General features: G+C 34.6%; 1 protein-coding gene across 1 annotated transcript; it reads right to left on the bottom strand.

Annotated features, from left to right (window-relative positions):
* Nucleotides 1-1,462: 1,462 nt before the first annotated feature.
* LOC125369825 lies at nt 1,463-3,162 on the bottom strand. Its single transcript, XM_048373097.1, has 4 exons — nt 3,148-3,162; nt 2,877-3,052; nt 2,309-2,384; nt 1,463-1,915 (listed from the first exon to the last, which is right to left on the bottom strand). Exons 1-4 carry the CDS (start codon nt 3,160-3,162, stop codon nt 1,463-1,465), a joined length of 720 nt encoding a protein of 239 aa, XP_048229054.1.
* Nucleotides 3,163-14,340: the final 11,178 nt, after the last annotated feature.

Raw genomic sequence — 14,340 nt, 5'->3', positions numbered from 1 at the left:
TTAGAGTCAATTCTCTTCTTTTGTTCTTAATGAACTTGGTGAATTTGTCAAGTGAAGGCTTGGTATTTTACAAACTTAGTTTAACTTAAACTGATGTTTATGTTAAACAACCTTTAATTCTTTATAATTAAGGTTCATAAGTACAAGTTATTTAAGGGTCATGTTGGGAGTTAGAGTTTCTATGGTTGATTAGGTGAATGATCCTTGGTGAAGACATCAACATTGAATACGGGTTTGGCACAAGTTAGCCACGTTCGTATCGATCTGGGCGGACCTTGATTCTTGTCGTTCTCTCTTTCCTCCAAAAGGCTCCTCCACGATCATCCGGAAAATGATATCAATACATGATCAACTAATTTTCTTTCTTCGCATTCGTCGAAGCATTAGAACGGTGAATGTGATTGACTCTTCCACACGCTTGCTTTCAACACTCGTGTTTATGCTCCCAAATAGAACCAAACCATCATAATAGATAGAGATTAGAAAGAGAGACACAAAATAAACAAAAAAAATGAGAATATCGGTAGGATTTCAAATCTGATAAAGAAAGCAATCACAACTTCTTTGTTCTCTTCCATATAGCTAATTGGAACGATTAAATGGAATTGATTTAAACACAACGTTAGACAAAGAACACAAGAGAAAGGATGGACGTGAGGATAAGTCTATGCTCTCTAGCGTGAGTGTTGATTAAGTCTAAAAATTTCTTCAAAAAACCCATAACTTGATTTTCCACAAGATAGAAAACTGAAATAATATGCTCATTAGCCTCAAGTATTCAATTGCATATGGATTTTATAGTGCAAAAGCCCTTATTCTATAAAAAGAAGATACTAGATGCTAAATGTGAATAAATAAATACAGAAAGATAGATAAACTAAACTCAAATCAAGAACAAGAGAGGAGTTGACTGGTAACAATTCTCGTAGTCCTAAATTTTATCAGCCAGCTTAATAAAAACAAGGGTAAATTCGCATGGGCCTACCTAAAAACACTTCGACATAAATTACTTCGTTATATGCATTTCAAACATCAGAGCGCTCGAATTTCGGCTAGTATTATGCTTGGATTAATTGAAAACAACATGAGTTTTGCCTTTAATGTGTGGATTTATGTCTCATCATGCTTGATCATCAAGGTAATCCCTAATGCCACTGGTCAAGGTTGTCGATTGCACTCTATGTTTCCTTATGCCAATCCTTATGTCATCAGGAGTCCTCGTCCTTAGAGGAGCAAGGAATGATAGAGATCCTAATGGTGCAAATCATGAATAATAATATTTGTGGTGAGAACCCATGTAGCACAAGGAATTCTACTCCAACAAAAAAAGCTATTGATGCAAATCCTACTTGCTCAAGGAATCCTACTTCAACAAAGAGTCCTAATTCCACTTGGAATCCTAATCTAGCAAGGAGTTTTGATGATATTAGGAGTTCAAGAGATGAAAGGAATCCAATTTCCACTAGAAATGTTCAATCGGTATGTCATAAGTCTTATGCACCCTAAAATGACCGATTAAACCGCCCTCATGTGCCTCTTTAACAAGTATCTCATGCAAAGAACAACTATAAATGCATAGACTATTCTTTTGGTAAGGATATCCATCAAATACATTGAAATTATTAAAGGCAGCCTCATTAGCACAAGTATTAAACACATTACCAAAGTCATTGTAATTCAAATACAACTCCTTAATAAACCCAAAACCCAGCAATTTAGAATTAAGAGCATTAAGCAAAGCATACCTTTGGGATAATACATCAGCAACAACATTCTCTTTAACTTTCTTATACTTGATCATATATGGGAATGTCTCAATAAAATCCATCCACTTTGCATGTCTTCGGTTCAACTTATCTTGCCTCTTGAGATGCTTCAAACTCTCATGATTTGTATGTATGACAAACTCCTTAGGCTACAGGTAGTGTTGCTATGTATGCAAAGCATGAACCAAAGCATAGAGTTTATTATCATATGTTAGGTATCGAAGTGTTACACCATTTAGCTTTTCACTAAAATAGCAAATTGGCATTTGTTCTTGCATCAAAACAGCCCCAATACCAATGCACGTGCGTAGGGTCTTTGTTCTTGTATCACATTCAACCTTAAAGGTTTTGTCAAAGTTAAGTAAAATCAGCAAAGAAGAATTATATAATCTATCTTATAGCAAATTAAAAGCATTTTTTTATGCATCACCCTAATTGAACCGAATATTCTTCTTGACAATCTCATTCAATGGTGCGGCAATGCTACTAAAGTCCCTAGTGAACCTTATATAAAAACTAGCAAGACCATAAAAATTCCTAACTTGGCTAATGTTGGTAGGTGTCGGCAATTCCTTAATTGCTTGCACCTTTTCCTCATCAACATCTAGACCTTTAGAACTAATAACAAAACCTAAAAATATGAGTCTATCCATGCAAAAACTACACTTTTTTTACGAAACAATTTTTCTCTTCTAAGAACATCTAAGATCCTACGCACAGGCATAACAGGATCATCAAAAGACTTAGAATAGATTAGAATATCATTAAAATATACAACTACAAATTTACCATGAAATTCATGCAATACATGGTTCATTAACCTCATGAAAGTGTTAACTGTATTAATAAGCCCAAATGGCATTACAAGCCTCTCATACAGACCATACTTAGTTTTAAATGATGTTTTAAAACTCATCCCTAACTTTCATGCGAATTTGATAATATTTGAAATGCAAATCAATCTTAATAAAGTAACATGCACTATGCAACTCATCAAGCATATCATCTAACCTAGGGATAGGATGACGATACTTACCGTTATTTTATTAATTGCATGGTAGTCCACATATATTCTCCAAGTGCCATCCTTTTTTGGAACCAAACACATACCTTTTAGACATCAATTCATCTACTTGCCTTTGAAGCTCCTTTGTCTCCTCTAGATTACTTCTATAGGCTGGTCTATTTAGTGTGGCAGCCCCTAGAGTGAAGTCTATTTGATGCTCAATCCCTCTTTGAGGTGGTAAACCACTTCGTATCTCCTCGAGAAAGACATCAACAAATTCCTGCAAAAGATTTGCAAATGCACTCGGTAAGGGCAAACCAAGTTCAGTAGTGTTCAAGTATACATCATTATAAGTAACTATAAACAACAACTTACTGGAGTGAAATGCATGTCCTATCTCACATTCCCTAGCCAAAAAGCTCCCCTTCTTCTTATTTTTCTCTCTAGGCCGAACCTCACTCTCTTTTGTACGTTTAACACTCCTTAATTTTTCTTCCTCAATTTTGCTACTTTCACCCTCGCTCCTTTCTCTCTCCAATTTACATTGGTCATCAGACACTTCTTTTGGAGAAAGAGGTATCAGTGTGACTTTTCTTCTATCTTTAACAAAAGAGTATCTATTAAGGAGCCCATCATGGACAACCCTTCTATCAAGTTACCATGGCCTACCAAGCAAGATATGGCCAGCATGGGTTGGCACTACATCATATAGCACTTCATCTAAAGACCTCCCAATAGTGAAAGTCATAATAACCTACTTATTCACTTTTGTCTCACCACAGTTGTTTAACCATAATAATTTATAAGGTTTTGGATGTGGAATTAGATTCAATCACAATTGCTGATACAATAAAAATAAGAACTACAAATGATCCTTTAAGCTTTCAAGGAGGTCTAATGACAAGATCCAAGTCCAAAAGGATGCAAGAAGCTTTGTTGGGCTTAAATTAAGGATATTTGGAGTGTTCAAACACAACAAGGCTTAGCCGAAGGCTTAGGATTACAAAAATGGACCAAAATCATCAATTTAGTGCAATAAATTTGGGCTGAACTCAAAGGTCCAATAAAATTCATTTGAAGCCTTTCTATTTTCATTTTTATTAGGTCTTCTTAAGTTGGGGTGTGATTAGTTGTCATTTGGAGTTACACAATGGATGCACATGATTAATTATAATTTGGAGTTACAAAATGGATGCACATGATTAGTTGTCATTGAGGAGTTACAAAATGAGTGACATCAATGTAAAAACAACCACTTTTAATGAGTTTTAATGGGGATTAAAAGGGAAAACATGGGAAAGCTCAAAAGACATCCACTTAGGGTTCTTTGTATTGTTTTGGCTATAAATATCAAAGCCAAATTCATTTGTAAAAATCAATTGATGAATGATAATCTTTATTTGCTCTTTGTGAGTGTTTTTGCTGAAGTTCTTGTATGAACTTTGAACTTATCAAACTATTTTTAGTTTACGGCCTTCTCTAACCAAAATCTTCTGTTTGATTTTTAACTTATCAAATCATACTTGGTTTTTGGCGGTTAGAGTTGAGTTCAAATGCTAGTTTCATTATTGGAACTAGATTTCTCTAACTTCACTTGAGGAGATCCTTGGGTTTTAGAATCATCTTGATTGGAGGGTGTTTTCTTGCATTCCATATGTATCATAAGTAAATAGTTATTGGTTTGTATGGTTGCTAAGATGATGATTTCCTATCATTTGGTATCAAAGCTTGCTTTAAGTTGAGGTTTGCTTATCTTTGTGTTTTGTGTGCTATTGAAGTTTCTCATCTTCTTCACTTTTTCTTTATTTATGCCGAATTCTATTTGTTTCAATTATGTATCCTTTTAAGTACTCTTTCTTTTTAAAGTTTACACCTTTGTGTTCATAAAATAAATTTTTATTGTCCCTTCTTGTTAATCTCTTTGTGTTGTTCTTAATTGCTTTTCACTTTTGTTATTATCATAAAAAAATAAAAACAAATTAAAAGATCAAACAAAAAGAAGGTTTGAGTGGCATAAAAAACCTATTCTATTATTGTCTTTCATTGTTTTCTTGTGTCTAGCTACTTTAAATTTGGCCTTACCTAACAACTTGATATAGACCAACCTTTTCTTTCCACTCCATTGAATTTCCATAATCTAATTTGATTTGTTTAGGTGACTAGTTCATCCAAGAACCTAAAGCAAAAGCAAGAGAGGTAAAAGGCAATAATGGTAAGACTAGTATTGAGAAAAGCCAAACCTTGAGTGGAAAACAAGTGATGTGACATTTTAATTAAGAGAAACACATGAGGCAGTGTTTCTATGGCCATCCTAGGAGACACAATAGGAGATCAAGGAAAGATGGTGTAGATCACAACCTACGTAGCATCAAAATGAAAATTCCTTCCTTTTAAGAAAAGAATGATCCTGATCTCTACTTGGAATGGGAGTAAAAGATGGAGATGATCTTCGAGTGCCATAATTATTTGGAGGAGAAGAAGGTAAAACTTATCGTCATTGAGTTTTGTGATTATGCTAGTGTTTGGTGGCATCAATTCTATAGGGAAAGGAGATGAAATGGAGAAAGACCAACAAGGACATGGATGGAGATGAAACGCATCACGAGGAAGAGGTTCATTCCTAACCATTACTATAGAGATTTGCATCATCGATTGCAAACTCTAAGGCAAGGAACCATGAGTGTGGAGGAGTACCACAAAGAAATGGAAATAGCTATGATTAAAGCAAATATGGAGGAGGATAGAGAGGCTACCATGCAAGATTTTTGAATGGCCTAAACAAGAATATTGTTGATCTTGTGGAGTTGCAACATTATATGGAGCTTGAGGACATGGTGAATGTGGCCATAAAGAATGAAAGGCAACTCAAGCAAAAAGGTCCAAGTAAGTTTGATTCTAAACTTAATTCGAATTCTAATTCTTCTAATTGGAAATTAAATTGTAGTAAAAAGGATAATAAATTTGCTAAGCCTAAAGTGGATGAGAATAAGAATAAAAATGAAATAGGCAGCAAACATAAAGTTGAGAATCAAGCTAATCAATCTAGAAACTTGAAGTGTTTTAAGTGTCTTAGACATGGTCATTATACACGTGATTGCCCTAATAAAAGGACCATGATTATTAGAGATGGAATTATTGAATCTGAAAGAGAAAATAAAAATGATGATGAGAATGATGACATGCCAACTTTAGAGAATGTCAGTGATGTTTTCTATGGTAAAGGGGATATGTTAGTAGTATAACGCACTGTAAACATGATGAACATGGAGAGCAGTGTAAGAATTTGTTTCATACTCATTGTTTAATTACTAATAAGTTATGTAACACAATTGTTGATAGTGGAAGTTGTACTAATGTTACTAGTACTTTGCTTGTGGAGAAATTGAAATTACCAACTACCAAACACCCAAGGCCTTACAAGTTGCAATGCTTGAATGATAGTGGTATTGTGAAGGTAAATAATCAAGCACTAATTTCTTTTTCCATTGGGAGATATAAGGATGAGGTGCTTTGTGATGTGGTTTCCATGTATGCTGGACATTTTTTGTTGGGAAGACTTTGGCAATATGATATATGATAGGCGTGTGATTTGTGATGGGTTTAAGAATCGATATTCCTTGACTATTGATGGATAAAAGTTCAATCTTGGACCATCACCTCCCAAGGCAATTTTTGATGATCAAATGAGAATTAAATAATAATATGAAGAGCCTGAATCTTCATATGGGGAAAAATTTGGGAGGGAGCAAGAAATAGTGATAAAATAAAAAGGTGAAGTAAGTGGTAAAAGTGAATGTAACGGGAAACACAAGGTGAGAGAAAACAAGGGAGATGAGAGTGAAAGAAAAATAAATGTGTATGCAAAGGTTGTATATGGATTGAATCCATTAACTCCTATGGATTTACTGATCTTTCTTTATTTGATGTAGGTCATAAAGTTGACAATGAGGGTGATTCGAGGATGAATCCTTACGAGGAGAGAGGGAATGATATAACAAGACAAGAACTACAAATGATACTTTAAGCTTTGAAGGAGATCCAATACAAGAAGCTTTGTTGGACTTAATTAAAGATATTTGGAGTGTTCAAACACAACAAGGCTTAGCCTAAGGCTTAAGATTGCAAAGAGAGACCAAAATCAATTTAGTGCAATCAGTTTAGGCTGAACTCAAAGGTCCAATACAATTCATTTGAAACCTTTTTATTTTCATTTTTATTAGGTTTTCTTAAGTTAGGGTATGATTAGTTGTCATTTGGAGTTACACAATGGATGCACATGATTAGTTATAATTTGGAGTTATAAAATGGATACACAGGATTAGTTGTCATTTGGGAGTTATAAAATGAGTACCATCAATGTAAAAACAACCACTTTTAATGCGTTTTAATGGGGATTAAAGGGGAAAATGTGGAAAAGCTCAAAAGACATCCATTTAGGGTTCTTTGTCTTGTTTTGGCTATAAATATCAAAGCCAAATTCATTTGTAAAAATTAATTGATGAATGATAATCCTTATTTGCTCTTTGTGAGTGTTTTTACTTAAGTTCTTGCATGAACTTTGAACTTATCAAACTATTTTTAGTTTATAGCATATTAACTTTGAACTTATCAAACTATTTTTAGTTTGTAGCATTCTCTAACCAAAATCTTATGTTTGATTCTTAACTTATCAAATCATACTTGGTTTGTGGCATTTGGAGTTGAATTCAAGTGCTAGTTTCATTGTTGGAACTAGATTTCCCTAACTTCACTTGAGGAGATCATTGGGTTTTAAAATCATCTTGATTGGAGGGTGTTTTCTTGCATTCGATATGTATCATAACTAAATAGTTATTGGGGTGTATGGTTGCTGAGATGATAATTTCCTATCAATTTCTCTACCATCAAAGTGCTAGCAATGTTTGTACAACTACCACTATCAATAATGACATTGCATGTCTTACCTTGAACATGGCATCTATTGTGGAATATGTTGTCCTCCTTCATTTGCGCATTAGGTGTGCACCTAGCAACCAAAGGATCACCTCTAGTCAGCAAATAGAGTAAAGCACTGGTCTAGGCATCAATCTTCTTAAAGCGAAGGAAGAAGTCGTAACTAAGTAATGAAGCCCCAACCAAAGGCTAGCGAGTAACCTCTATTTTGTTAGCTTCGGTCAGGTTGGTCTCCTTAGGATACTAACCAAACTAGCACAATGAATCCTACTCCAAAAAGGAGCCTTGATGATACAAATCCTACTAGCTCAAGGAATCCTAATCCAATAAGGAGTGTTAACTCAACTAGGAATTCTAATCCTGTAATGAGTCCTGATGATATTAGGAGTTCAAGCAATGAAAGAAATCCTAATTCAACTAGGAGTCCTAATTCGATTCAAATTAAAAGTCAATGAGCTTATCTAAGAATTTTGGGCTAAGGACACTTCAAGGCTTGAAGAATTGGATTTAAGTTCAAGGCTCATTAATCTAATTCAGTTTATTAGGTTTGAATGAAACTAATTGGGCTTAAAAAGACCAAAAAAGTTAATTGGAGCATATGAAGACTTTGGGCCTAACTTGGCTTATGTTATGAGTGCTATCCACATGACTTATGTAAATTAGGGTTTTATGGCTTATTATGGGCAGCTACACATGTATTTTAACATAATTAGGACTTTATTTAAGTTATCTCTTTTAGTTAGGAAGGTTATCTTTATCCTATATGAGATGTAAATTCTTATAAGTTAAGATTTAGGGTTTTTTAAGGCCTATATAAGGCTAGTATGAATTATGATGTAATAAAGAAATTAAGTTAAAGTTGAAGCTGAATGATAATTGGTTTTTAAACCTTAAAGCTATTAAGTTGGGTCATAAAATTTGGAACCACGAGAGTTGTTGACCAATCAACCCCTCTCTTGTTCTTAATTGGACTTCAATTTATTCATCTTTCTTTATTTATTTATTCATATTTAGCCTCTAGTTCTTTCTTTATTTATTTACTCATATTCATATTTATCCCTTACGAGCATGGATTTACATCTCGTCCTGCTTGATCATTAAGCTAAGCCTCAATGCTACCAGTTAAGCTTGTCAATTAAGTTTTTATTATTCTTTATGCCAATGCTTATGTCATAAGAAGTCATCGTGCCTAGAGGAACTAATGCAAACCCAAAGCCCAAGGAGCCAAGTAGCCAACCAAGTCAATGAGATCATGTTCTAAGCCCAAATGTCAAGAGAGGCCCAATTACAAGGGCTAAAGCCAAAAGAATGAAGGAGGCCTTAAACGGGCTTATTCAAGATATTTGGACCAAAGCACCAAATCCACATGGAGAGTTAAGTTTAATAAAGCCTAATTTTCCATATGGCTAAGCGTAAGGATCAAATCGAATTGATTTAAACACAAGAGTAGACAAAGAACATAAAAGAAAAAAAGGAAAATTACTGTAAATATTATTGATAAGTTAAAATCTATAAAGAAATTCATTTTAAGCTTTATAAGCCTAAAAAAACCCGAGTCCTAGCTTACTTAGGAAACATATCTCAAAAGGATAGAGATAATCTTCCTAATTAAAAGATAACTAAAGACAATTCCTAATTAAGCTAAAACATATAAGTAGCCGCCCAGAGCAAGTAAAGAAAACCCTAATCTAAACACAAATCATGCGCATGGGCCTTATTTAAGTGTAAGCTAAATAGGCCCATATAAGAAGCTTAAATTAAAGCCCAAATGTGGCTTGTAGAACTGGCCCATCTTGAACTTGGACTTATAATATATTAAAAGAGATGTGACCCACACTATCTTGTCTCAATTAATCTCCTTGGTCTGCCCACATGTGGAATGCTAAGCCTTAGATATGCTTTGTTAAGGCCTCTTGATACTTCTTAGCTCTTAATCTAGTAATAGGGCCTTATGGCAAAAACCCTAATCTAAAAACAAATCATGCGCATGGGCCTTATTTAAGTGTAAGCTAAATAGGCGCATATAAGAAGCTTGGACTAAAGCCCAAATGTGGCTTGTAGAACTGGCCCATCTTGAACTTGGACTTATAATATATTAAAAGAGATGTGACCCACACTATCTTGTCTCAATTAATCTCCTTGGTCTGCCCACATGTGGAATGCTAAGCCTTAGATATGCTTCGTTAAGGCCTTTTGATACTTTTTAGCTCTTAATCTAGTAATAGGGTCTTGTGGCAAGGCTTTTGGATCCTTAGACCATTGCACTTGATCTTGCTCTCTATGTCCATATTCGTTAAGATCCTTAGCTTTTTCTATTTGGGCTTGATCTAGCAACTCTTACCATCATCTTCAAGCTTTCCATACCCTTTCCTAGGCTGGTTGATACGAACGTGGCTAACTTGTGCCAAACCCGTATTCAATGTTGATGTCTTCACTAAGGATCGTTCACTTAATCAAGCAAAGAACCTCTAACTCCCAATAGGACCCTTAAACAACTTGTACTTAAGCACCTTATTTATAAAGAATTAAAGGCTGTTTAACATAAATAAAAATTTAGATTAAACTAAATTTGTAAAATACCAAGCCTTCACTGGATAAATTCACCAAATTCATAAAGAACAAAAAAAAAGAATTAACTCCAAAATAATCAATATTCAACAACTCGCTTTACAAGAGTCCTCGTGATTAGAGGAAGAAGGAAGGATGAAGATCCTAATGGTACAAATCCTGAGTCAAAATATTTGGTCATGATTCGATTCTCGGCTTTCCCTCTTACCTTTAAAAGATTCCTCCGTGATTATTCGGAGAATGATCTCAGTACACGATCAACTAATTTTCTTTCTTCGCATTCCTGTAAGCATTGGATCAGTGCCTATGATTACCACTTCCATACGCTCACACTCAACACTTGTGTTTGCTCCCCATATAAAACCAAACCAATATACTAGATAGAGATTAGAAAGAGAGACATAAAAGAAAAAAATCAGAATATAGGTAGGATTTCATATCTGATAAGGAAAGAAATCACATGTTTTTTGTTCTCTTCCATACTGCTAAGCATAAGGATCAAATCAAATTGATTTAAACATAAGCATAGACAAAGAACACAAGAGAAAGGAAGGACGTGAGGGATAAGTCTATGCTCGCTAGCGCGAGTGTTGATAAGTCCACAAATTTCTTGAAAGAACCGATAACTTGATTTTTTGCAAGGTAGAAAACTGAAATAATATGCTCATTAGCCTCAAGTATTCGATTGCGTGCGATTTTTATAGTGCGAAAGCCCTCATTCCATAATAAGAGACTAGAAGCTAAATATGAATAAATAAATAAATAAGGATTAATAAACTAAAGTCAAATAAAGAACAAGAGAGGAGTTGACTAGGCAACAACTCTCGTAGTCTTAAACTTTCTGAGCCAGCTTTATAAAAATAAGGGTAAATTCGGGTGGGCCTACCTAAAAATACTCCGACCAAAATTACTTCATTATATGCATTCCACATTAAAGCGCTCGAATTTTGGCTTGTATTAGGCTTGGATTAATAAAAAACAACCTAATTACTCCCTTACGCATGTGGATTTACGTCTCTCCTCCTTGATCCTCAAGCTAAGCCCAAATGCCATCTGTCAAGCTTGTTAATTGCGTTCCCATTAATCCTTACGCCCAACCTTGCATCATCAGGAGTCCTCATGCCTAGAGGAAAAAGGGAGGATGGAGATCCTAATGCTGCAAATCCTGAGTCAGAATATTTGGGTATGCCTCCATTCTCGGCATTCCTTCTTTCATCTAAAAGATTCCTCTATGATAATTCAAAAAACGATATCAATACATGGTCAACAAATTTTCTTTCTTCGCACTCGTTGAAGCATTGTATCGGTGCCTACAATTGCTGCTTCCATGGGCATTCACAGAACACTGGTGTTCATGCTTCCTAAATAAAACTAAACCAACATACTACATAGAGATTAGAAAGAGAGGCACAAAAGAAACAAATAAAATGAGAATACAAGTAGGATTTCAGATCTGATAAGGAAAGTAATCACATGTTCTTTATTCTCTTCCACACGGATAAGTGTGAGGATCAAATAGAATTGATTTAAACACAAGCGTAGACAAAGAACATAAGAGAAAGGAAGGATGTGAGGAATAAGTCTATGCTCACTAGCACAAGTGTTGATAAGTCGACAAATTTCTTGAAAGAACACATAACTTTATTCCTGCAAAGTAAAAAACTAGAATAATAGGCTCATTAGCCTCAAGTATTTGGTTGCATGCAGTTTTTATAGTGCGAAAGGCCTCATTCCATAAGAAGAAAAGACTAGAAGCTAAATATGAATAAATGAATAAATAAAGATTAATAAACTAAAGTCAAATCAAGAACCAAAGAGGAGTTGATTGGGCAACAATTCTTGTAGTCCCAAATTTTATAAGCTAGTTTAACAAAAATAAGGATAAAATCGTGTAGGCCTACCTAAAAACACTCCGATCTGAATTATTTCGTTGTATGCATTTCAAACATCAAAGAGCTCGAATTTCGGCTTCTATTACGCTTGGATTAATAAAAAACAACATGATTTCTCCCTTATGCGTGTGGATTTATATCTCTCCTACTTGATCATCAAACTAAGCCCCAATGCTACTCATCAAGCTTGTTAATTGCGTTCCCATTATTCCTTATGCCCAGCCTTGCATCATCGAGAGTCCTCGTGCCTAGAGGAAAAAGGAAGAATGGAGATCCTAATGGTGCAAATCCTGAGTCAAAATGTTTAGGCATGCCTCGATTCTCAGCGTTTCCTCTTTCCTCTAAAATATTCCCCCGCGATCATTTGAAGAATGATATTAATACACGATCAACTAATTTTTTTTCTTCGCAATTATTGAAGCATTGGATCAGTGCCTATGATTGCCACTTCTACGCACTTTCATTCAACACTCATGTATATGCTCCTAATATAAAGCCAAATCAATATACTAGATAGAGATTAGAAAGAGAGACAAAAAAAGACAAAAAAATGAGAATATAGGTAGGATTTCATATCCGATAAGGAAAAAAATCACTTGTTCTTTGTTCTCTTCCATACAGCTAAGTGTAAGGATCAAATCGAATTTATTTAAACACAAGCATAGACAAAGAACACAAGAGAAAGAAAGAACGTGAGGGATAAGTCTATGCTCGCTAGCGAGAGTGTTGGTAAGTCCACAAATTTCTTAAAAGAACCTATAACTTAATTTCCTACAATGTAGAAAACTAAAATAATATGCTTATTAGCCTCGAGTATTCAGTTGCATGCGATTTTTATAGTGTGAAAGCCCTTATTCCATAAGAAGAGACCAAAAGCTAAATATGAAAAAATAAATAAATAAAGATTAATAAACTAAAGTTAAATTAAGAACAATAGAGGAGTTGACTAGGTAACAACTCTCGTAGCCCCAAATTTTATGAGCTAGCTTAATAAAAATAAGGGTAAATTCTGGTGGGCCTACCTAAAAATTCTTCAACCCAAATTACTTCCTTATATGCATTTCAAACATCAAAGTGCTCGAATTCTGGCTTGTATTATGCTTGGATTAATCAAAAATAATATAATTTCTCCCTTATGTGCTTGGATTTACGTCTCTCTTGCTTGATCATCGAGCTAAGCCTAATGCCACCGATCAAGCTTGTTAATTGCATTCCCATGATTCCTTATGCCCAACCTTGCATTATCATGAGTTCTCGTGCCTAGAGGAACAAGGAAGGATGGAGATCCTAATAGTGCAAATCCTGAATCGGAATATTTGGGCGTGCCGCGATTCTCGGCGTTCCTAATCAAATAAGGAGTCCTTTCAACTAGGAATCATAATCCTGCAATGAGTCCTAATAATATTAGGAGTTTAAGCAATGAAAGAAATCCTAATTCAACTAGGAATCCTAATTTAACTAGGAGTCCTAGTTCGATTCAAATTGCAAGTCAATGAGCTTATCCAAGACATTTGGGCTAAGAACATATCAAGGCTTGGAGAATTAGATTTAAGTTCAAGGCTCATTAATCTAATTCATTTTATTGCACTTGAATGAATCTAATTGGGCTTAAAAAGACCAAAAAAGCGGAATTAGAGAATATGAAGACTTTGGGCCTAACTTGGCTTATGTTGTGAGGTCCATCTATATGACTTATGTAAACTAGGATTTTATGGCTTATTTTGGGCGACCACACATTATTTTAACCTAATTAGGACTTCGTTTAAGTTATCTCTTTTAGTTAGAAAGCTTATCTTTAACCAAGATCAAATATTGGAGTAAATCCTAATTAATTAAGATTTAGGGTTTTCTAAGGCCTACATAAGGCTAGTACGAATTTTAATGTAATGAATTAAAAAAAAGTTGAAGTTAAAAATTGAATGATAATCGGTATTTTTACCTTAAAGCTTGTTCGCTTTATCTTTGTGTTCTTATGTAGAATGCATGCTTAAGAAACACTCAAGTAGATTGATCATGTTCTTATGGAGTGTTTCGAAATTGGAATCTAGGAACAAGTTTTCTAAATTCTAATTCTTGATCATCTTTCTTAGTAATCTGTTTTCTAACCTTTCTTAGGGGTTGAACTAAATAGGCTCTTAGGTTTTCATGTTAATATGTTGGGGGTCCACAATTCAAA

Source organism: Ricinus communis, chromosome 4, assembly GCF_019578655.1.
Source record: "Ricinus communis isolate WT05 ecotype wild-type chromosome 4, ASM1957865v1, whole genome shotgun sequence".
Lineage (NCBI taxonomy): Eukaryota > Viridiplantae > Streptophyta > Magnoliopsida > Malpighiales > Euphorbiaceae > Ricinus > Ricinus communis.
This window is presented reverse-complemented; position numbering and strand designations above follow the sequence as displayed.